General features: G+C 31.8%; 2 protein-coding genes across 4 annotated transcripts; both read right to left on the bottom strand.

The window, feature by feature from the left end:
* Positions 1-4,254: 4,254 nt before the first annotated feature.
* Positions 4,255-9,373, bottom strand: LOC114380065 (cyclase-associated protein 1-like). Its single transcript, XM_028338976.1, has 10 exons — positions 8,957-9,373; positions 7,721-7,889; positions 7,582-7,646; positions 6,848-7,139; positions 6,608-6,755; positions 6,394-6,503; positions 6,247-6,302; positions 6,111-6,167; positions 5,728-5,871; positions 4,255-4,810 (listed from the first exon to the last, which is right to left on the bottom strand). Exons 1-10 carry the CDS (start codon positions 9,236-9,238, stop codon positions 4,724-4,726), a joined length of 1,410 nt encoding a protein of 469 aa, XP_028194777.1. The 5' UTR covers positions 9,239-9,373; the 3' UTR covers positions 4,255-4,723.
* Positions 9,374-11,784: 2,411 nt separating this feature from the next.
* On the bottom strand, positions 11,785-15,915 carry LOC114380066 (probable receptor-like serine/threonine-protein kinase At4g34500). Of its 3 annotated transcripts, none has more exons than XM_028338978.1 (8): positions 15,318-15,915; positions 13,478-13,582; positions 13,257-13,379; positions 12,929-13,099; positions 12,709-12,838; positions 12,410-12,619; positions 12,131-12,258; positions 11,785-12,011 (listed from the first exon to the last, which is right to left on the bottom strand). In XM_028338978.1, the coding sequence occupies exons 1-7, from the start codon at positions 15,761-15,763 to the stop codon at positions 12,142-12,144; spliced, it is 1,302 nt and encodes a 433-aa protein (XP_028194779.1). In that variant the 5' UTR covers positions 15,764-15,915; the 3' UTR covers positions 11,785-12,011; positions 12,131-12,141. The 3 variants fall into 3 exon arrangements, with proteins under 3 accessions (XP_028194779.1, XP_028194780.1, XP_028194778.1); XM_028338979.1 differs by having other exon boundaries at positions 11,847-12,258; positions 15,318-15,649; positions 15,740-15,915; XM_028338977.1 differs by having other exon boundaries at positions 11,847-12,258.
* Between the last annotated feature and the right edge of the window lie 6,660 nt (positions 15,916-22,575).

The raw sequence follows: 22,575 nt of genomic DNA, 5'->3' as shown, positions 1-22,575 counted from the left end.
AATAAAATAATCCAAGGTACAATTATGTTTTACCCTGCATCTAAATAGGTGTCATGGATCTTACGTTTTTAGTTTTAATGTGTGAGAAGAATTTTCAAGCAACTTTTACGTTTAAATGTTGGAACAATAATTCACAGCTAGTTACCTCATAAAAATAAATAACATGAATGAAGAATGGATTTAAAAAAAAAAAAAGAGTCTTAAGGAATAGTATTGTATGTTCTTTCTCAATAACATGATTTCTTTTGGTTATTTTACCGAGAGAATTCCAACTCAAAGAATTTGAGAACTTCTATACGAGTTTTTGCTCACAAAATAGTAGGGTCAGACAACAAAAATAGATAATCAGATATTTAAAATAAAAAGATGAGATATTCAACCAATATTGACATACTGATTACACACGACAGGAAGGATCTAAGGAAAAGAGAGATATAAAAAAATAGTAAATGATGTGATAAAAATAATGAGATAAAAGACAAATAATATAAAATAAATATCAAAGATTTGAGATATGAAAAAAAAATCAGCAAAAATTTACTTATTTATTAAAAAATAGTGAGAAACTTACTCTCAGCGGCAAGTTGCTCGATCGAACCAAAGGGAATAAGGGATGCTCAAGCCACTTTATTCTTATTCCCCTGCTTACCAGTTCAGATGCATAATGTCCATGCTCTATTTTAACCAAACAGTTTATACTATGAGTTTTAACATGTATTATCAATGTAAAAATTGTTAATCAGTACAATTTTTTTTTTAGATGACTTTTAAAATAGTTATTTTTTATATTGACAAATTTATAATAATATATGATATTTTTAATTGAATACTAGTGTAAAAAAACTTTACATTATAAATAAATGTATCATTTATTCTTATTCTATATTGTATCTGTATAGTATCGCCTTTTAATTATAACTATCCCATGATTCGTGAATACTAATTATGCATTCACTTTAACAATTTACATATTAGCACATCGAATATTTGTAGGTCTCTGTTAACGCTATAATATTAATATACGTCTCTTATTGTTCTAATTAAAGGTTCTGCTTTTGAATCTGCTGTAACCCTCCCCACCTCAACCAAAAAAAATAAATTTACTTTCTTGAATTACAATTTATCGTTATTTTTAATTAGATCGCTGGTATTATTATTGATAAGATGTGAAGAAGGTATCCAAGAATATGTGTTGTAAATGCTAAGGAATAATCATTGATAAAAAAAAAATCAACTGTTACATATAGGATCAAGCTTTTTTTTCATTTCTCAATAAGTTTACTCTATGTTTGAATGGGTATTTAAATAAGGCAATTCATTTTTTTAATGAATTTTAAATATCGTCCTCATAATTTAGTTGTTTGGATATTGAATTTCAAAGAATTTAAAATGACATCAATTTTTAAAAGAATTTTAATAAACTAAAATGGTATGAATTAAAATTACACATAAATGGTAAGAATTTCAAATTCTCTACTCTCACGTAGGCCCCTTTGTTCTCTCACACCCAAGTGCTCATGGTGGTTGGAGTAACACATCATCGCGGAGGAGTCGTCGAGAAAATTCTCTCCAGCTTCGACAGTGGTGGCACTTGACCCACACTTTGCAATGAAGATTCAACGAAACTCACATCGTTGTGGTTCAGATTCTGCTCAAACACGAGGCTTTGTGTTAAATCGAACTAATAAGAACAAAGATGGAAAAAAATCTAGAGATCGACGGTGTCAAGCCTCGAGCGACGCGGAGTCCGCCATTGTCGTTGCTTTGTCTTTATCATGGATCTGCCATTGTCGTGACTCGCTCTATACAGATCCGCACTCCAAGCATCTCACATTTTCTCTATTGACTTCTCCCGTTGCCGCCATGACCACCTTGGCCACATGATAACGACGCAAGGCACCATAGTCGTAGCGGCACGAGACATTGTAAACGCGACAAAGACCTTGATCTCATCGGAGGGAGAGGAAATAGATTTTCGAGCACATATCTTAAAAGAAGAAACAATATGATATTTGTATATTTGTTGTTAGGATTCTAGGACAATAAAGAGAAATGAAGGTTCTAATCATGCAATGTGATGAAAGATCTGTGACGTGGATTTCTTCATGGCAACCTATGGTTCGTAATGGGTTGTTGGATGCAGTTAATGAAGAGGTAAGGATGAAAGAATGTCTATGTTGAATCGATTTGGAGAAGATGTGAAGGAGCTTAGTTTGCACTGGCGGAAAAAGGAGGATGTGGTGGCGGTTGGGATTATCAGTGACATTGGCGGTATTAAGGAAGATGATGGAGGTATCTACACCAACGACAAGGGGTTCACTGGCATTAGAAGTAAAATGAAAATTGAATTTTATTAAAATTGAATTACTTTATCCAAACAAAAAAATTTAAATACAAAAAATTGAATTGTTTCATCCAAACAAAATATTTACATAATGAAAAAAATTTAAATCAAGACAATTAAAATATTGTGTATTTAAATTTCTTAGAAATTTTTAAATCCTCACTTCAAACATAGGATTATTGTTGAATCTAACCATCATAATTCTTTAATCAAACCATCATAATTCTTTAAGATTTAGACACTGTTAATATTATAAATTCCTACCAACTGCCATGCAATGCCTGCATTTTGAATATAATCGAGAGGAAAACTATAGCCACAGTGATAGTTATTTGTACTCAAATATGGGAAAATAACAAACACGAGTATTGATATTTTTAGCAACAAATGTTGCTATCAAAAACACTCACAACGACTATGTGGTTCTATTCGTGGAAGCATACAAATCTGTTAGTTCTGGAGCAGCAGGTCACCGATCGAATAACTAATTAACAGTTATAGAGTTGGTTTTCGGCTTTCTTGTGTGATTCTATAATTGTTTTTAAAATGGATCAAGTCACATGGAGTCTGCCTCTCGCTGTCTCTCATTTTGTTTCCTTCTCCTCCTTCCCCTTTGGTTTTCTCTGCACTACTTACTTAGAATTAGGCATGGAATTATGCTGAGCTGAATCGAATTAGGCTTAAATCAACCTCAACGTGATTAAAGAACTTTATACTTTTAAAAATACAAGAGAAGCTAAAAATAAAACAAGTCCAAACACCTCCTTATTTATTTATCTTATCTATCCTATATCTTGTATTGTAAGTTGTAGGATCCAGCTCCTCTAATAAAATGAGCAATTCACTTTAGAAGGTAACAGTATATTATCTCAATTGTTGATGAGAATATCAATGGTTAATATCATGTACACATACATAATAAACCATAGATATTTTAAAATATTAATATATTACCTTTTAATTTTCTCATCAATGACTAAGATAAAGATCACTTATTTTACCTATTCTTATCTTAGAAAAGTCAAATCTCAAATTATAATGAAATTTCTCACACAAATATCTTTCACTAGATAATCAATCTTCCTCATGCTAAGTAGATTTATGACAATATCTTCCTTTTAGTGTTTAACATAATTATATATTTAATACTTAAATTTAAGATCACTGATTAAGGTAGAATAATTCCATTAAATTGATCAATTTATTCACGACCAGATTATATTTATTAGATCCATTATTGTCAACACTAGTATTGAAAAAAAAACACAATAAAAAAAAACAAAGGAATAAAATAAAAATGATACTATAAAAAATTTAAAATATAATAGTGAAAATTGATCTACGAACTCCATGGTCTCCCATCTCTAATTTAAAAGTGCATTTCACATACTACTTTCTCAAATAGCAAAAAAAAAAAAAAAAACCTCAACAACATCAAAATACTTTCTTTTATTTTTATCTATTTACATAATAATAGTCTTAACTTTCTGTTTATTTTAATTTAAAATAGCCTTGTAATATTATTTGAACTGTTTATTATAACATATATATATATATATATATATATATATATATATATATATATATATAAGTCGGACTAATTTATAAAAATAAATATTTATCTTATATAATAGTCGGACTAAAATACTAATGTATCTTAAATTATTGAATTGTGAGATATTCAGCCATGATTAACTTAGCTTTCAAGTTAGCCCAATTTTTTTTTTCCAGAACTGCATTGTAACTACTTTTTCAAAACACCTTTACATAGAATATAACCCTTAAGCTGCGTACAGATCCATTATCGAGTTTTGTCATCATATTACATATTTAAGATATTGATCAACATCTCTTCAAAAGAAAAAGAAAAAAAAGAGAGAGAGAGAGAGAGAGAGATATTGACCAACATGTAAGCAGAAGCCAAGAGAAAGTTCACAACTCGTTTCATTTTCTCAATACAAACTGGGAGGACTAATCGATTCAAAAAAACAGATACACAAATATCTTTCCGAATGCACCTGAGTACATAATCATTGCTCTATCCTCAAATATGCAAAAGCACCAGAATCAAACCAACATGTTCAGACAAATGTAGATGTCCTCTGAAAGCTAAAAAAACCAATTGCATAATGCAACTTACGACAAAAACACGCTCAATCAGAAGAAAACTACTAAAAAAAAAAACCGTATGGATGATTCCAATGGTTCAATAAACCCATGGAAAAATCACTAGAATAAGCAGCAAGTATACGGTAAACCTATATATATGACTGTGTTTGTAAATGAATTGACGAAACAACAAATTGAAGCCACTCCCACAGTATTCCAAAACGATTTAAATATAAATAGAGACTCCAAAAGTCCAAATTGGCAATCAATTTAACCTCCAGAATGAGCAGCAGGAGTTGTTTCAAAGTGCTCATTCTTGAACAAATGAATGTATTGTTGTGGCAAAGAATGCTCCACCTGAAACAGAAGAAGTGGTTAAAATTTGGAATTTTTATCACTTGACTTAGTCCACTAATATCTAACCAAAGATCATGCATCCAATTAAACATTTTTAGGAAAACTAAGCCAGTAAGCCACATGTAATTTTACAATGTTTTAAATAAGATTCTAAATATAGATGGATTTCATCCACTGCTGTATGAGACATGAAGATAGGTAAACAAATTCAGATTGCACATGGTACTTAAGGTGGGAAGCAAAACATCTTCTGAAAGTAGTCAATAGCGTGCTATTATGGTGCTCTGTTCTTTCTTATTTCTTCACATTTTACAGGTCTACATTCTTTTTTTTTCTGTGTACCATTCTGTTCTTATAGTGGGAGAAGGCTTTGTTGTTGTTTTGTGGTCTGTTCTTTCTTCTTCCTTCATACCTCACAGTTCACATTCTCCTAATTTTTATCTAATGCATTCTGATTTTATATATTAATTTCACCATCATCTTTCATTTTAACTTCATTCCTATGTTCCTCATTACTAGATTGATGGTGATTGTGTCAATAAACTATGACCTACTATTTATCATGAATTTCTTTGATTTTAATTTTTTGTGAGTAAATATGTGGAGTATTAATTATTTAGTTTGACTATAATATTTAACCTAGCAGAGATCCTACTTTCTGCAATCCCATAATAGCATTTTTGGGGCTGGCTGCTACACACTGTTATTCTAAGTTGTACTAAACAACATCAATATCAATAGTGATAGCAAAAACATACTCTAATATTCAATTTTTACTGGTTAAAATATCAAAATTATCTACAAGAAATTAGGGGGAAATAAGAGAAGGCTCTTTTATACAAGTTCTTGTTGATGATGAGGAACCAAACTTTTCAGTATCAAAAAATATAATAGGAAGTAAGAACAAAAAAACATACCCAATCACCATCAGGATCAGCACCAGGAACCAATACATTGATCTCGCTTGACTTTGCTGTACTTATGGATGCTTCTAAAGAGTCTTTACTCAGATATAGCTGGCAGCCAGAAGTGTTGTCCACTGAAATTGTAGGAGCTGCACCCTGTGATTAGTAAAAGCGAGCATGAGTAAAACTAAATGAGATTTGACGTAACAAGTATTCATTGAGTATTAATATTAAACTTTTATGCTATGCATCTCACCAGTTATATCATTAGTAAGATCAGTAAAACTATTAAAATATTTCTCAGGAAGAATAATATCATATTCAACCTAACATGCCAACAGCATTGGAAGTTGTTGTGGAGTGAGGGGAAAAAATGGAGAATGGAGTCTAGGTACCTGGCATTGAACCTCAACCCCGTTACTGTTTACAATCTCACATGCTGCAACAACATCCTACATTTTAAAACAGAAATGAATTTGCATCTCAGTAAGAATAATATTATTAAATATCAAATTCTCATGTCTAACAAACCTTAAATACAACTCCAATCTTTGTGCATTTGTCAATTGTTATATTGTTGACCTTGCCTGCAAATTGTTTTGAAGTGATTTAGCCATAGCCTTTTGACCAAGTGATAAGTTGGATAGCAAATAGGAGAAGAAAAGAAAGAAGGACTACCTAGAATTTGCAAAACAGAGTTTTTGCATCCATAAATATATACAGACTGCTTTGAATCACAATCTTCAATGACCAAGTCTTTCTTCTCAATTTGATTCTCAACAACCCATCTGCAGTGGTAGAGATTAGGTTAGGGAGATGGAATAGTGAAATCATTGGCATTGACTTTTATACATATATAGTAACTGCAACTCCATCACACATATAAACATACTTGCGGCCCATTTGAAGTTCAAATTTTGGAGGTCCAGCTTTAGAAAACACACGTGAACTTGCAGGAGTTTCTTTTTCAATAGCCCCAACAACTCCAGTTCTATCGGTGCGATTCTTAGTCTTCATATCATTCGTAACCTTTTTCAAACCTATTAGATAAAGTTTATCATTCATAAATGCTGAACATTTCCTTAACTGATTTATAAAGTTTACAATCAAGAATGTAATAAGAATAATCTACCTGAAGTGACGTTTCCTGAACTGATTTGTTGAAAAACAGCAGACATCCCCTCTTTAGGCTTAGAAGATGAAGCCTGAGATGATTCAGAACTAAAGAGAGAAGCAGGTGGAGGGGGAGGGGCAGCAGGAGCAGAAGCTTTTGATGGAGCAATTATTTTTCCTGTTGGACTCCAAACAGGGCCTAAAGGATGAAAGCTCTTGACATAATCTCTCAATCCAGGGAGATACAACTCTTTGAGAGCTTTGGCCCACTCAACATGATTTGGGTCTTTGTTTCTGTACTCCACAAGCACCTAATTATTATTACAATAAAAGTAAGGCAAAATCATTATCCTTTACTCATGAAATAGCAGGCAATATGAGGTAGGAAAGTGCAACGAAAAGTCTAGGAGCCTAGTGCAAGATCAACACACAGCATTCCATATGTAAATGTTGATCAAATTAAAATCAAGCATTTAAAATCAAATTACTGAGCCTAAGCACATAATCATTAAGGTAGTTAATCATAATTCATTTCCTTTCTCAATTCTCATTCATTAAGTTCAGAAAGTCAATAGACATGCATTTTAAAGTAAAAATGAAAAATGCAAGGATATTCTACAAATTGATAAAATTATCAAGGAAGATCACTTGCAAGGACTCCTTTATATTTTCCTCCTAAATGTGAAGGGGAGAGGAGCATCATGAAAATTATCCAAGACAAATTAACAAGATTCTGGCAGGTGTCAAGAATACCTTGTTGCTGTAAAACTCAGCCATTTGCCAACTTTCTTCCACATGCGCAATTGGCATGCTCATACCTTGAAAAAACAGAAGAAACATAAGACACTGAATGGTAAAGATTCATCCTATATAAGAGTCATTCATCACTTACCACAATCCTTCCCTGTATATGCAATCCATGCTAGAGCTGAGAGACTGTCAGCAGCAGCCTTTAAGTGATTAAAAAAATCAGATCTCCTTCCTTCTGTCAATTTGGTAGCTTTTGTGATCACTTCATTCAATGGTTTCAGAAATTCAGACAACCCAGCGAGGTTAGGCTTCTGCACAATAAATTATGAGAAGATATATTAACACAGCATTTACAAACACTAGGGACATATAGTCTAAAAAAATAAAACCTTACAGCATGAGCAACTATATGTGCTCTCTTTTCTACTAACTAAATTCAATTTGTCTTGGCCATAAACAGTCTTGTAATTATTTTATAGCAATCCATCCTAGTCCTACAAGGCAGCATCATGCATTTTTCAAAAATTGATTATCATAACTGATTTTACACAACTGATTATCACAAGTTTTGAGACTGTAGAATTGATTCTCCCGGCTGAGAAGGTTCTGTTGCTTTCCTGGTACTTGAAGCTGTGTCAATTAGTTTAAACGTAGATACCCCTAACATCAATTTCACCAGGATTGACGTCAATATTTTATCATGCCCACACAATCCCAATTTTGAAATAAAAAATTTCTACATTTTTTCTTTTATCGTCCGTCTATTTTTCTACAATTTAACGCAAATGGACACATTGTTCGTCCATTAAGAGTAACGCAAATTTAACAGCAAAAATACACAAGCGTGAAAGAATAAAAGGATTACTTCCAAAATGACAGCAGCCTCAACTGCATAAAAAAACTATGCTAAGTTAGTCTATTTTGGATTCTGTCTAGCAACTGACATGACCATTTCTTTAACTCCTCTTTTATTCATCTGAGCAAGCAGCTGATTCTCGATTTGGCTTCAAAGTTATGGTATATCCAAAAACCCGCGAAACACAGAACCTCCACCTTTTGTCTAGTAAACATGACACAGGCAAAACATGCATCGAATCCACACAATCCACAACAACAATCAGAGATTGAAGTTCAAATACATATATAAAATTCCGAAAAAAAAAATAAAAAATAAAAAAACAGACGAAGCATGCCACGACATTCTATTCAATCAGTATCAGACTCTATTCCAGAACCATTACCAAAGTAGCTAGTAGCCTAGTACACATACTAAAATATCATCACTAATTTTTTAACAAACCAATATCATCTTCATGTGCAATGCAACAATTCAAATCCGTTAATCCCCCACCAAAACGAACATTCAGCAATGACGAACCTGAGTCTGTTTGAGCTTAATCAAAAGCTCTTTCTGAACATTGAAAGCTTCCTGCACCAGCTTGGTGACACCCAAGACCTGTCCGCCGATAACCTCTGCAGCGCCGGAAACCCTACCGACGTACTGGTCGATCAGATCGGCGAAGGCGACGACGGAGGGATCGAGCGCCGCATCGGGAGCGTGGGCGCCGCCGGATTGTGAAGCGGAGGGGTGGAGTCCAGAGGATAGCGACTCCAAGCGCAACACCGCCGATTCTAACCGCTGTATGAGCTTCTCGTCCATGGCTAGAAGAAATGAATGGCACAGATCTGGTACCAGATGAAGATGATGGAACCGTTAACCCTTTTAAAAAGAAAAAATAATGCGAATGGAGAGGGGAATGAAATTAAAGGAGGGAATTTATGGCCCCCACGTGTCATTTTCTTTAGCCCAATCTTTTTAATAAGTAATGAACAATCATAAACGGAAAAGGGTAATAGCACACTTTCTAGTAAAATTATTAATTGCAGGTTCCACTTTTAATTAATGGGTGTTGTATATAATTTTTAATTAATAAAAAAAGTGTTGATATAAATATACTAAAAAAAATTGTATTGCCAACACTCTTCTATTAAATTTCTGTAAAAATAACACTCTTCTGTTAAATAAGTACTAACATTTGATAACATGTTCTCTTTAATTTATCTTATTTAATACAGTTTTTTATTATGGATTAAAATTTATTACAAATAAGGTGAATGAGAAATAGTAGTCACAAAATTTATAAATCTTAAAGAATTTTAACTACTACTAATAAGAAAAAAGTATGTTGATTAAACTGATTAAACTATACTCCTATGTTACAAACATTTCTTTCTCTTATAATGTATTCGTTCTATTAGGATTGGGCAATTGGGCTCTTGTATTGGGTGTGAGTAAAGACTTGAACATTAGAAGTGAACAATGCAATTTTTTTATTTCAACACGAATCCGATGCACATTTATAAAAAATGAATGAATAATGTTAATATATTATCTATTATTAATATATACCACATCACTAAAAAAATATCCAATGAATTTCACTCGTATACTTTGAAGAGTTTTTTAGAAATGACTTATTCACATGATGAAGTCCATTAGAAGTTATTTTAATTTGGAATCGAATCTCAACTTCTTGAATCCAGATTGTTCAATTGAAAATAACTTGCAACAACACTTGAAGTGGTCAAGTGGGTGTTTGGTTTTGCCTCATTAAGAAATGATTTGCAAGACTTGAAGTTAGAAGAAATAATTTCATTCCGTGTATTTTAACTCATCTAACATGAAATGATAAACAGGTATGGGTAAAAAAATGCACAAGCAGACAAACACGAAAAGGTTGAGCTTACATTAGGTGTTCACTTGAGCATATTTCTATTTCTACATAACGAGCATATTTCTTCATCTATAACAATGCGGATATTAAATGACAAAGTACATGTTTGGTTTTGCATTTTAACCAATGCTTGGTAACACGCTGATTATACGTCTATGTTAAGTTTCATGTCAAAATCGCATAAGCTACGCTTATTGGATTCAGCATAGACACGTTAGCTGGCATGAGACTGAAAACCAAACACATAATTAAACAATAAGACGTAACTCAAACTAGAGCTACAATTGTACGTAGCTTCTGTCTCATTTATCTTATTTGATGTGATTTGAGACGTGCATAAGGAATTGAACTTGAAAACAAGCACAAGCTAACACAAGTGTAGTCAATTTCTCTTTGGTGGCGTTATGCTAATTATGTTTTTCTAAGAGTCGTACAACTATATCACGTTACAAACTAGTCAATATATTCAGTACTCCAAAGTAGATTAATACATGCCCCGACAACTCATGCATTATGCAAGGGTAATAATTACTACGAACCAGAAACGCAATTCTTTTCCTTACAAGAGCAACCTGCGACGAATCATGCTTTCAGAGGCAGGAACTTCGTGGAAGTTAAGGAATACCATGATTCGTAAATTGGGTTCAATATCAAACGTAGCAGAGCTATCATTGTTGATAGTACTGTTGGGAGTATCATAACAGGCTGATATATAAAGATAATTAAACAAGTCTAGTATTTAGGTGAGGAATCCTGAAAAAGTATGCAAGTTAAATAAAATTTGTTTTATTAAGGCAGTGTGAGAAGATTGGACTCGCGGCTGAAGGTTTAAATATATATGGTAGATAATGGGGTTTTGCAACATATTGTACATGCCATCTTGGAGATATATATTTGGTGGTAAGATTAATTCGCCAGCAAGATTCTCTAACGGTACCAACTTCCAAGCATGAAACAACGTTCTAAACTTCTTTTTCAGTCCACGAGGCACTATATTCTTTGTGAAGATAATTAAGCAAAGTTTCATATTTTGTGTATTCTGTCAATGGGGCTGGAGAAATTAAGTAGTCCAAGACTACAACTTATTCGTAGTTCCAACTAATCTTTATCCATTATGTGATACATATTCAAGTTTATAATTTACAAGAGAGAATAACACTGAACTGAACTATGGGTTATATAAAAAATTAGTAGATACCATGATATATATATAGTCCAAGACCACTTAATATTTTCAAATGGATTGAGGGATTGAATGCATAAGGAAGCTGATACTCATATCCCTTCCAGACAAATAGAAAGTATAATCAATAACTTTAAGTATATGTTTGAGTGAACATTCACAGAATTGATTTTAAATTAAATTAATTTTGAAATAAAATAATTTATAACGTTCTTATTCTAAAAACAAGTTAATATAAGATTTTGAATTTAGTACAAAGTAAATTAAAGTTGCTTCAACTATAAATCATTTTAAACTCAATTAATTCTTCAACACAATACCTGTGCGATTTTCTACCTAAAATCATAATATTTCAGCCTGATTTTAAATGATCCTACATGAATACAAACATGCACTAAAGTTCCTTGAATGTGTCCACAAGCAGACAAACAAAATTGACAGATAGTGAGGTGCGTATTTACAAGCCATGCTCTCAGTTCCCAAGATAATGCAATACAACAAAATGGTGTTGAAACCTGAAAGGAAAAAACTAAAACGTATAAGATATGCACAAAGACTCAAAACTCGTTCATAAAACATCACGAAATCCTAATAGAAATAAGAAAAAATGGATCGCCAAAGTTGGATGACCAACATTACAAACAATTATCTCCATCTTGATTTTTCTACGGTTTCTGCATGCTTTGTTGGTGGATAAGGAACTTTAATGGAAACATCTGCATGAGAAGGCACAGGATCTTTTTCTCTAACTGAACGTAGCTCCTGTTTAACAAGTTAAAGTTAGTCATTTCAGGAAGCTGAAATGGCATTTTAGTTTTTTAAACAGATAAATCCATTGCACAACTGTGCTTAAGGGGAATGTTTGCCATCTTTATGAGAAACTGATAAAGAGTGGCTGGAGTATAGTGCTTACAGAACGAAAGGGGAAATCATCTGTCTCAAGCATATGAATAATTTGACCCATCTTTGGTCGCTTAACGACATCCATGTCTATACAGCGCAGACAAATCAATAAAACTCTCTTCAAAGATCTTGGAGGGGGAGGAATCTCAATTAAAGGATCAACTAGCTCCTCACTGCGACGACTTGCTACCATTGCCTTAAACCAATCTACCAAATTCATCTGAGGAACATAAACAAAAACATAGGTAAGACTTGACGGTGTTTCTTATGGAATGAACTAATGAAAACATTGACAAAACCCGGAATCACCTCTCCGGGTGGTCTTGAATAATCAATGGGGCTTCTTCCTGTGATTATCTCCATGAGAAGAACTCCAAAGCTATACACATCACTGCGCTCATTAAGCATACCCGAGCTTGCATACTCTGGTGCAACATATCTGCAGAAAATTAGCGGAAAGAAATCATGAGATGATTATCATCTATAGAACTTGAAAAGTAACATAGATCCTTGAGAAAGAACAAATTACCCAAATGTTCCCATTACACGCGTAGTCACATGGGATTTCTCAGATCCTAAGAGCTTGGCTAGTCCAAAATCTGATACTTTGGCATTCCAGTTTTTATCTAAAAGAATGTTACTGGATTTTATATCCCGGTGCACAACTTTGGGCTCTAAACCTTCATGCAAATAGGCTAACCTGTTTCATAATGTAGAAACATTAATTGTCAAGATAGCATGATTAAGATGACATAAAATGGAACAATCATGGATACAGACTACAGAGCATGAAACCCAATAAACATAAGCAAATCACAGTAAAAGGAGAAAGAAAACTCAATGAACATTAAACACACCCTTTTGCAGTCCCAATAGCAATTCTCATTCGAATATCCCATGTCAAGGGGCTAACTGGTCCTACATCACCATGCAGCCATTGTTCCAAGTTTCCGTTGTCAACATACTCATAAACAAGCATCCTGAATGAAAGTAAAAATGTCATTTAAAAAAAATCACAGGAATTCTGAACTTTTATCGTCTGAAAAACATTATAACAGGCATGTAAACAGAACAATACCTTCGAGCACCTTCTGCACAATATCCTACCAAACGAACCAAATTTTTATGCCTCACTTTTCCAATAGCTTCAACCTCCACTTTAAACTCCTTCTCAGCTTGACCCCTAGTTACGTATAATAATGCACATGAATTTTCAAATAAGATGGGAATATGACAGAAAGGTTTCACACTGAATTAACATACTAAACATGCAGCATTGTTATTTCAGGAAACTTGAGAGAAATTTAGTTGGATCGAGAAACAAGCATTTCGCACAATGTTGTGCCAATAGTTCTTTTTATCATGGAAAAGTCAAATATTTAGGTAGCGACAACTTTAATTTTTAAGTGACAATGTTAAGAAATTGTTGAATGAATGGAGTAGTATGAAGTTGCCGTTATTTAATAGTTCTTTTTGAATTTGCATACAAAGTCACAAATCCCGAAACACATAAAGCGATTGGTTCATGTAACTTATACGAAGACAAATAATTATTTCCCCCTGCTTAAATAAAGTTTTGGGGGGGATTTGATAAAGAAAAAGAGCACAGTAATTATATACGAACAACATAATAAATAAAGCAAAAAGTAAAGAGAAAAACAACAAACTAACATTATTACCCAGCCTAAAATAAAACGAAAATAAAAATAATAAACAAAGTAGAGGAGAAGCACATGACCATTATTATAGTTTTAGTTTTTTAGAACGCCTAAATGATGAGAAATCATTATTAGTACTTTTTTAAACTCTCTTAAATAGCGTTTAAAAGTAAAGAATTGTTTCTCAAAAGTAAAATAATCCGCCACCAAACACGCATCACTTTTTTTGCTTGAGACAAACAAACTCAACGCGCATTTTCCCGGTAAAGGCTATGTTTGGATATTTAGAAATTGCATTGCACATTTTCGAATTCCAAGGGGAAAAATGAAGAATTTGTTAGTACTATACAACTATTTTTATTTTTTTTATAATCAACCGGGCTAAGCCCAAAGAGAAAACAGATTACAACGGAACAACTCTTGGGAGATGACCTCCCATACTATTTTAGAAATAAAAGTTTTTTTGAGCTTCTCAAACTTTCATCCAAACATGTACTAATTCATTTGGATTACAAATAAGTTTGTGGAAACAGGGGCGGGGTTGTAAAAGGTGCAGGCCATCTCTCATTGACATAGAAAACGAAGAAAGAAACAGAGTTACTCAAAACTTTGTCACTGTACATACATATTTTAAAATAACGAATAGAATAAAGTAATAAATCATTGTCCCCAGACCCATTATTACTTTTTCACTTATAAAATCCGTAATCTAATAAAATCTATATAAATAATATTTCAAGTGTTGCATACTTATCAATTTAATCTTTAAATTGACATATTTGATTAATTAATGTTCCCAGACTAATTGCAAATATTCTTCAATAATTGAAGAACTTCTGAACACGATTTATAATAATGTAAGGACTATTTACATTAAAAAAAATCACTTTAACAATCAGTTAAAAGAATAAGTAATACTCCAAAATTGGAGAGCAAAATAGTCACTTGGTGCCTGAACTGAACTTGAAAAAGAACTGTGTGTATAATTTTTTATTTTACGTAATGGTTCGTTTAAAAAAAAACTGTAACAGTAGTTAGAAGTTAAAATAAAATGGTGTATTGATTATTGATTTCTAATAATTGAGAATAAAAAATAAAAGATTATTTCCTTTTCAGGGATGAAATTAGACGTTTACGGTAAATGAATATATTTGCAGGTGGTCGAAAATTGTTGGAGGAATCCCAGCAGAGTAAAAAATAGAAGAAAAAAAGATATTGGAGAATTAGAGAAAGTGAGGAGTTTGGGCATGTGTGACATACTTGTTGTTCAGAAGATTCTTGACAGCCACGACGGAAGCATCGTGCAGAACACCTCTGTACACAACGGCATAGCCTCCTTCTCCAATAACATTCCCTTCCGCAAACCCGCGCGTGGCGAGTTCCACTTCCCAAATGGTGTACCAGCGGCCCCACCCTATATCGGGATCCTCCACCGACACTAGTTCGCTGCTTCGGTGGTGCTGGGCTCCACCAATTTCAACCTTGACCTCCGCCTCCTCCATCTTCTTCGGATCCGAGGCCTTGACCATGGTGATCTCCTTGGACACCAGAGGGATGCTCCCTGAGCTGTGTTTGGCCACCAGGTTCCGCGTCTTGCGGAAGCAGAGGAAGAAAATCAGAAGCAGAATCAGCAACGCGGAGACGACTAGAATAACTACTAACACAACAAGTTTCAAACTCACACTTGGCCTTGCCGACTCTGTCATTGCTGTGTTTGAAAAAATAGGAACAGAGGATACAAAACACAAACCAAAGGGGTGTGTAATGTTCTGTTGTTGTTTTCTGGGTTACGAGAATGCCATTTCCTCTCCTTAGCCCTTACGCTGACCAGGAGACTCTGTGACGGTAATTAGGAGCCCTCATTATTACGTGATTTTTATATATGATCCATTTCAAATTAATTACTTCCTGTTTTTATTCCAAACACGCTTTATTATTTTTTTTAATTTGGCGTTTTCTATTTGGATTAAAATGATCTTATTTAATACATTGATTTTTATACTTGTATCACTAATAGTAAGTATTAACTAAGTATATTTGAAAAAATGCATTAATTAGATTTTAATATTTTAAAACATCAAATGTTTTGAGGAAAAAAAATAGATTTTTTTTTAAAAAAATTAACTGAGGAAGCCTAAGCTAGATAAAGGTGACTCATCCCAGCTAGGCTAACCCCAATCCCTAAATCGCTGAGGCACCCCAATTAGATTAAAAGAGCAAAAAACATACATGGAAGACCAAACTAAACTCATGAGCAGCAAAACATCACTAAGTGATATCTAAACCTATAAGAAGAAAGATTAGTTATGGATCTATTAACAAGAAATAACAAATATTAGCAGCACTCTTTCTTACGCTCTTTCTTATATTCTTTATGATTGATTAAAATTTATTAAAAATTATTAATTTTAATAGATTTTACTTTTCATTTAATAAAATCAAGAAAGAATAATTAAATAAGAAATAAAACCTTAAAAAAAATTCAATAAAGTATAATCAATCATAAAAAGAGTATTTGAGAGAGTGTGTCAATACCATTTCTTATTAAGAAAAAAGAAATACTAGTGACATCTTTTTTAATACTCTCTTATAATCTTTTTTATAATTGATTAAAATTTATTAAAAATCAATATATTTTTAGGTTTTGTTTCATATCTAATGATTTTCTCTCTTGAGTCTATTAACATCAGTAATTAAAAAACAAAAAAAAAAGAGAGAGAGAGAGGAGCAGTGAATACTAAAATTAATAAGTTTGTCTTGCACAAGTATTACCTTCCTTGAAAATGAGAGAAATATGAAAGTTTATTAGATGTTAGATGAACACATTTCTCCACCTATTTAAGAACCTCAAAGGAGCTAAATCTGTACACTTGAATGCTTCGAGAACAGCCAAAGGGTCACACTCCGATTAGATATTAGTCCACCCTTTCTCATGCTAAAACATTAAAAGATATGAGGAGGTAGTCATTGTAGTAATAATTAATAAAATTCTATTATTGAGTGTTGATTAATTGATATAGAGTTATTCTAGTTTAATAACTAATTTTAAGTATATAATTATATTAAGTATTCATAAAAAGAGTTTTATAGTTCATAATAATTATATTTAATTTGAAAAAAATTATCTTTCATAAAAAATAGTATTTAATATTTATGGTTTAAACAAAAAAATATTAATAGAATTGTACAATCAACATTTATTTCAATGTATGTGTATTGAATTTAATACTTCTTCCTTTTTCATTCTTGTTGATAATAATTTTAAAAAAAATAATAAGAATATAACATTTAAATTGTTAATTTTTTTTACGAGTGTTTAATGGACTTGCAATTTTCTTAAGAAGGTTACATAAACATTACATGACAAACCTAGGGAGAGAGATTCAAAAGGAAACAAACCTAGAGGTGGAACTTGGAATTCAAGAGCTAACCCAACTATGCCTTCGTGATTTAATTTATTCCATGTTTTAATATTTCGGACTTTGAATTGTAGCTGATGAACTACTTGCATTGGAGCATAATCACCCCCATTATCAATAGCTCGCAATTGGATGTATATATGTGTCAAATTGACTAGATCGTGATTCCACGTGAATGTGGTTATCAAACGTAACCTAACTCACCACCAAACGATTTGTTAATTGAATGCAATATTCTCTTGCTTGACAATTAATTTCACCAACATATAACTCCACCCCAGCACGAAAATAAACACGAGTTTTTCGGATTTTGCCCATTTATCAACTAATAGTGTAAGATTTTTGTATGGGAATATGACATTTATAAGAATTAATGGACCCAGTTTTAAATATAAAAAATACAGGCTCAGGCAGTGACGTTTTTATCAGTTTTTAATTGAGGAGGTGAAGGAGTTGCTCATTTAATTTAGACTATTTAAAGGGGTTATTTATTTTCTGAGAGTTAAAAATAGTAATGAATAAATAGATTATATGATTGTATACTTTACTGCAGTGCAACCGTGTAGGTTGGGCAAGCAATTGCGTGACTCCAAATGAGATGTAATATAGAACACTGATGGTAGCTGCCTTCTGCTCATTATTCAATGTTTTCAGATAAATAGCTCTCTCATCGATCCTATACAGCTCAGCCAATTCAAGATGGATCAAGTTTTGGGATAGCTCCTCTTCGATTACTTTCAGTGCCCAAAATTTCTTTTCTTCCTAATAATTACATAATATAATATCAGTCAAATTAATCTCTAACTTAATAAATTAAAAACACTCATAATTTTTTACCTAAGACCAAAACAATTAAAAATTGAAAAATCAAACTCATATAACTCACAATTCATTGTATTAAAACTTTTTATCATCAAATGTGTGGATGAATTAATATAGAAGTCGCAGACAAAGTTATAACTTTATCTCATTATCACTATTTTTTATGAAGTCATAAACCTAATACTTGTAAAATTATTCCTTTTTTATATATTTTTCTTATCAAAGTCGTAAAAACCATAGAGACTTTATTTATTTATTTTTAATTATATTATGAAGTTGTGGCTGGATCTATGATTTGTTTCTTTTTTTTTAATTTTTGTATATATATTTTTTTTATTGTAGAGTTGCTCTGATTTAATTTTTTGTTCGAAAATGTTGTGTTAAATTTTGTTTGGTTTATTCTAAACAGTTGTGAATTTTTATTTTGTTTCTAATATTATAAATTATTATTTATTTTTTTTATTAAAACCATATAAAAAACTTAATTTTTTACATATAATTGAAAGAGATAATCGTAGTAATTGTTCATATAAGTAAGTAAATATTTAATATTGTGTGAAATTTTTAATTTGGTGTTGTGATTAATTTGTATTGCTCATTATATGTTAATGTATTATGTTATTTTTATTTTAATATATTATTTTATTAATAAATAACTTTTTGGGCTTAATATTTGTTTCGAGATAAATATTAACCTTACACTCGTAAGTCGACATTGCCTCTTTGAGGTAATATTGACTCGAGAGCAACTTTTTTGGGATAAATATCAACCTCACACATCATATACACGTGGCACATAACTTGGTACATGACGACCAACTTAAAGATCGTAAATTGGGTATAAACTTGTTAAGGGTAAATGTGAAACTTCACATGTCATGAACATGTGACACAAAATCCAATACATGATAAATTACTTATAGATTAAAGTCAGGTACAAATTTAGGCAACCGACCAAAGCAGGAGACGCCCTAGTGGAAAATTGACTTTGAAAACCTTCAAAATAGAATATTTAATACAAATACTTATAATAAGCTATGTGACTGATAATGTTACTTAGACAAACACTATAAATAGATATTCAATATGGAACACAGCATAATTCAATAAGGTGAAAATTCAAAAAGATAAAATAACAATTCAAATATTTTTTACTCATGATAATAGTTAAAGATAGATATACTTATATAATTTTAAGGGATGTTAATCAATAAATAATAATTACCTAAGTCTCAACATCTTGTTATTTTAACGGAAATAAAATAAAAGTTATTATTATAAAATACATATTTAACTTCATCCTATTGCATCATTTAATTTTGAACCTAAATTTCATCCTATAAGTAGTCTTTCTATATTTGTATTTGTATAATATAGTAACATGAATTTAATTTAAGAATGTTATTCTTTCCGTCGATGTATCTATATCTGGTTTTTCTCTGGTGTAATATTTTCTTATTCTTTGTAAACAAGTGAAAGAAATTCACCGAACAGAGATGTTTAAGTTACAACACATGAACTAAAGACAATAACCTGATATATATGCGTTTTACAGTTGTACGTTATTAACTTTTATTAACGTTATTATATTTGAATGCTTTGCCACCTGAATGTAATGATTCCCCCCTTCAGTGCATCGTGCATGTTTCACTGTGTTATTTTCCGATTATTGTGCTGAAAATGATGATTATCATTTTAACTTTTGAAAGTTGAAACAATACAATTACGGTCCACCCAAACACCCTTTCCGATCGAGTAAATTTGAAGAGGAGCAGACCAAAAATTACGGGTCAATAAGATTAGTCTCATTTTTTCCTCGAATGTCGCCACTTATGCACATGTTTAGTTTAGTTTACGATTGTTTTGTTTTTTAAAAGTTTTCTAATCCTAACTCGTAAATACTCAAATGAAGGAAAACTATCCTGAGTACGGTTTCTCGTTGTCTTTGTGCATATGTTTCATTTTTTTTTCTTAACAATTAAGTTAGTTTGGCGAAAGAAAAAACAAAACCTTGATGCTTATGGTTCTTAGATGAGAAGAAAGCATGACACTTACAACCTAATGGAGATTGAAACCACGTAATCATGCTATCACCGATCATTTGCTTCTGAATTTTGTTGAGACAATATCTTGCAAAGATCTTAATCATTAATTAGTCATTGCACAATAATTAGAAAGGAAAGAAAATGTGGTACACATTGAGATTTCAACCGCAGAAAAATTCTACAACAAAGATAAGAGAGATCCAAACTCTCAATAGTATAAAAAAAAATCAACATCAGTTATATTTTACAAAGTGATTTTTTAGATCAATTATTATAAATACAAGACTTAATTCTACTTTTACTTCTACTTTTTTTTTTGCCACATTCTATCTGCCGAATCAAGGTCCACATTTCTACCCCTAGAAAAAAGGGAGTGCCATAAAAGGAGGTGTGTGATGAAGGGAAGAGAAGAAGGAAGACAAATGAAGAGAAGAGACAAGGAAGACGTGAAAGGAGGTGTGTGGTTTAGGAAAAGAGAATAATGTGGGAATGGGGTGGGAGGCAAAATGAAAGGGAATGGGGGGAAAGGGGTGCGAAGGAAGAAATAGAAGAACAATTTTAATCGAAACAAAGAAAAAATGGGGTTGAAGGGGGTGAGAAGATAAGAATGTATCGTATGCAAATTATGGCCCATATTAGAAAGCTTTGAACAGAACCACCTAAGAAAAACAAAAAGGCTTGGGACAACTTGAACAAGGGGTTTGCTATTAGCCCCAATTACATTGTTTTTGACTTCTATCAACATTATCAATTTTCAAGATACTCTTCCCAACAATACATAATGAAAACACACTTCCACTCCAATAGTAGTAGGGGTGCAAAAAAAGTATAACGAAAGTGTGTAATATACAACAAATTCCATTGTACTATTTTTTCACACCCTTCTAGTTCAACAAAAGTGTATTTTTGTTGTGTAACTGAGTGTGTAGAAAAAATATACAACAAAATAATGATTCCGTCATGCAAGTGGGGATCAATTAAGAAAATCCAACAAAAGTATGATTTTTTTATATAATGTATAATAGAATCAAACTTTTGTTTTGCATTTTTTTTAAAAAAACATAACAAAAATATAATTCTACTAGATAAATAGTTATACAACGAAATCATGATTCTATTGATTTATTGTACAGGATGGAATAAATGCCAATGTGGGAGGAAAAAATAAAAAGATATTTTAATATTTATGTATTTATAGTAGAGACTAAAAGTAATTTTGAAAGTACAATATCAATTGAACAAGAGGCAAGAATAGAAGGCCCAAGAAAACTGCAATATCTATGTGTGATTCAAATATATATTGATCTAAACATGCCAAACAATTGAATAACATATTTAGATCAAACAACGGATAAATTATTTAACATAATATTACATGCTTAAACAAAAAAAATACAATTAAACTAAATAAATAAATAATTTAAACACATAACTCAACTAAATGAATATAGTATATAAATAAATTAATTATAAGCAACATTAAATAATGATATTATTAATTATTAATTAAAGACATTAAGGTATTTCACATAAAACGTTAATAGCAATACATGTATATGGCTAGGCAATGTATAAGTTTTTTTTATACAAACAATTATTAAACCTTCAAATTGTTTGAAAAGCAACGTGGGCTAGCCGAAGCTAACACGGGCCTCCTTCACGAGAATTATGTAGAATATGTTTGCAATATTATTAAAAACATTAGCCACATGGCCCGCACTAAAATTCAACAGCTGATTCCAAAATGTGATTGTGTTAATAGCCCGCGTCAGTAGCATCAAACGAAACCAAAGGCCGTTTACATTGTCTTCAACCTTGAGACGGACCCGAATGGAAATTTGATGGCTTCCAACCATTTATGAAGTCTAAATTATCGTTTTAAATTACAGATAAATAAGAAAATCGATTTCAATATCATTCTAAGTCTTAATATGAATTAAAACAAACTCAAATATAAAGCCCAAATTCAAATCTGAAAACACGAGACAAAAAAACCTGGCCTTAATACCAAATGTGATTCACATATATAGTGATCTAAACATGCCAAACAATTAAACAACACATTTAGATTAAACGGAGAGCTAAATAGAACAAAATGTGTATCTCCTCCTGTCATTGCAACTCAAATTTGAACCTGACATCAACTCAACTTTGTTATTACTATGTAGAAAAGAACAGACTTTTGGTGATATAAAATTAAAAACAACTTCTTCTATTTATAAAATTCTGTCC

Source organism: Glycine soja, chromosome 12 (assembly GCF_004193775.1).
Source record: "Glycine soja cultivar W05 chromosome 12, ASM419377v2, whole genome shotgun sequence".
In the NCBI taxonomy this organism is placed as follows: domain Eukaryota; kingdom Viridiplantae; phylum Streptophyta; class Magnoliopsida; order Fabales; family Fabaceae; genus Glycine; species Glycine soja.
Note: the sequence above shows the minus strand (reverse complement) of the source record. Positions and strands in the feature narration are given on the sequence as shown.

Excerpts from the sequence above, each read along its gene's own strand:
- LOC114380065 (XM_028338976.1), bottom strand. The coding sequence starts at position 9,238 with ATGGACGAGAAGCTCATACAGCGGTTAGAATCGGCGGTGTTGCGCTTG. Across the intron at positions 6,303-6,393 it reads CTCTGTTTTGCAAATTCTAG|GCAAGGTCAACAATATAACA; the intron begins GTAGTCCTTCTT and ends AACAATTTGCAG. Across the intron at positions 6,168-6,246 it reads AGATTGGAGTTGTATTTAAG|GATGTTGTTGCAGCATGTGA; the intron begins GTTTGTTAGACA and ends TTTAAAATGTAG.
- LOC114380066 (XM_028338978.1), bottom strand. The coding sequence starts at position 15,763 with ATGACAGAGTCGGCAAGGCCAAGTGTGAGTTTGAAACTTGTTGTGTTA. Across the intron at positions 13,583-15,317 it reads AAGAATCTTCTGAACAACAA|GGGTCAAGCTGAGAAGGAGT; the intron begins GTATGTCACACA and ends ATACGTAACTAG. Across the intron at positions 13,100-13,256 it reads GCTATTGGGACTGCAAAAGG|GTTAGCCTATTTGCATGAAG; the intron begins GTGTGTTTAATG and ends ATTATGAAACAG.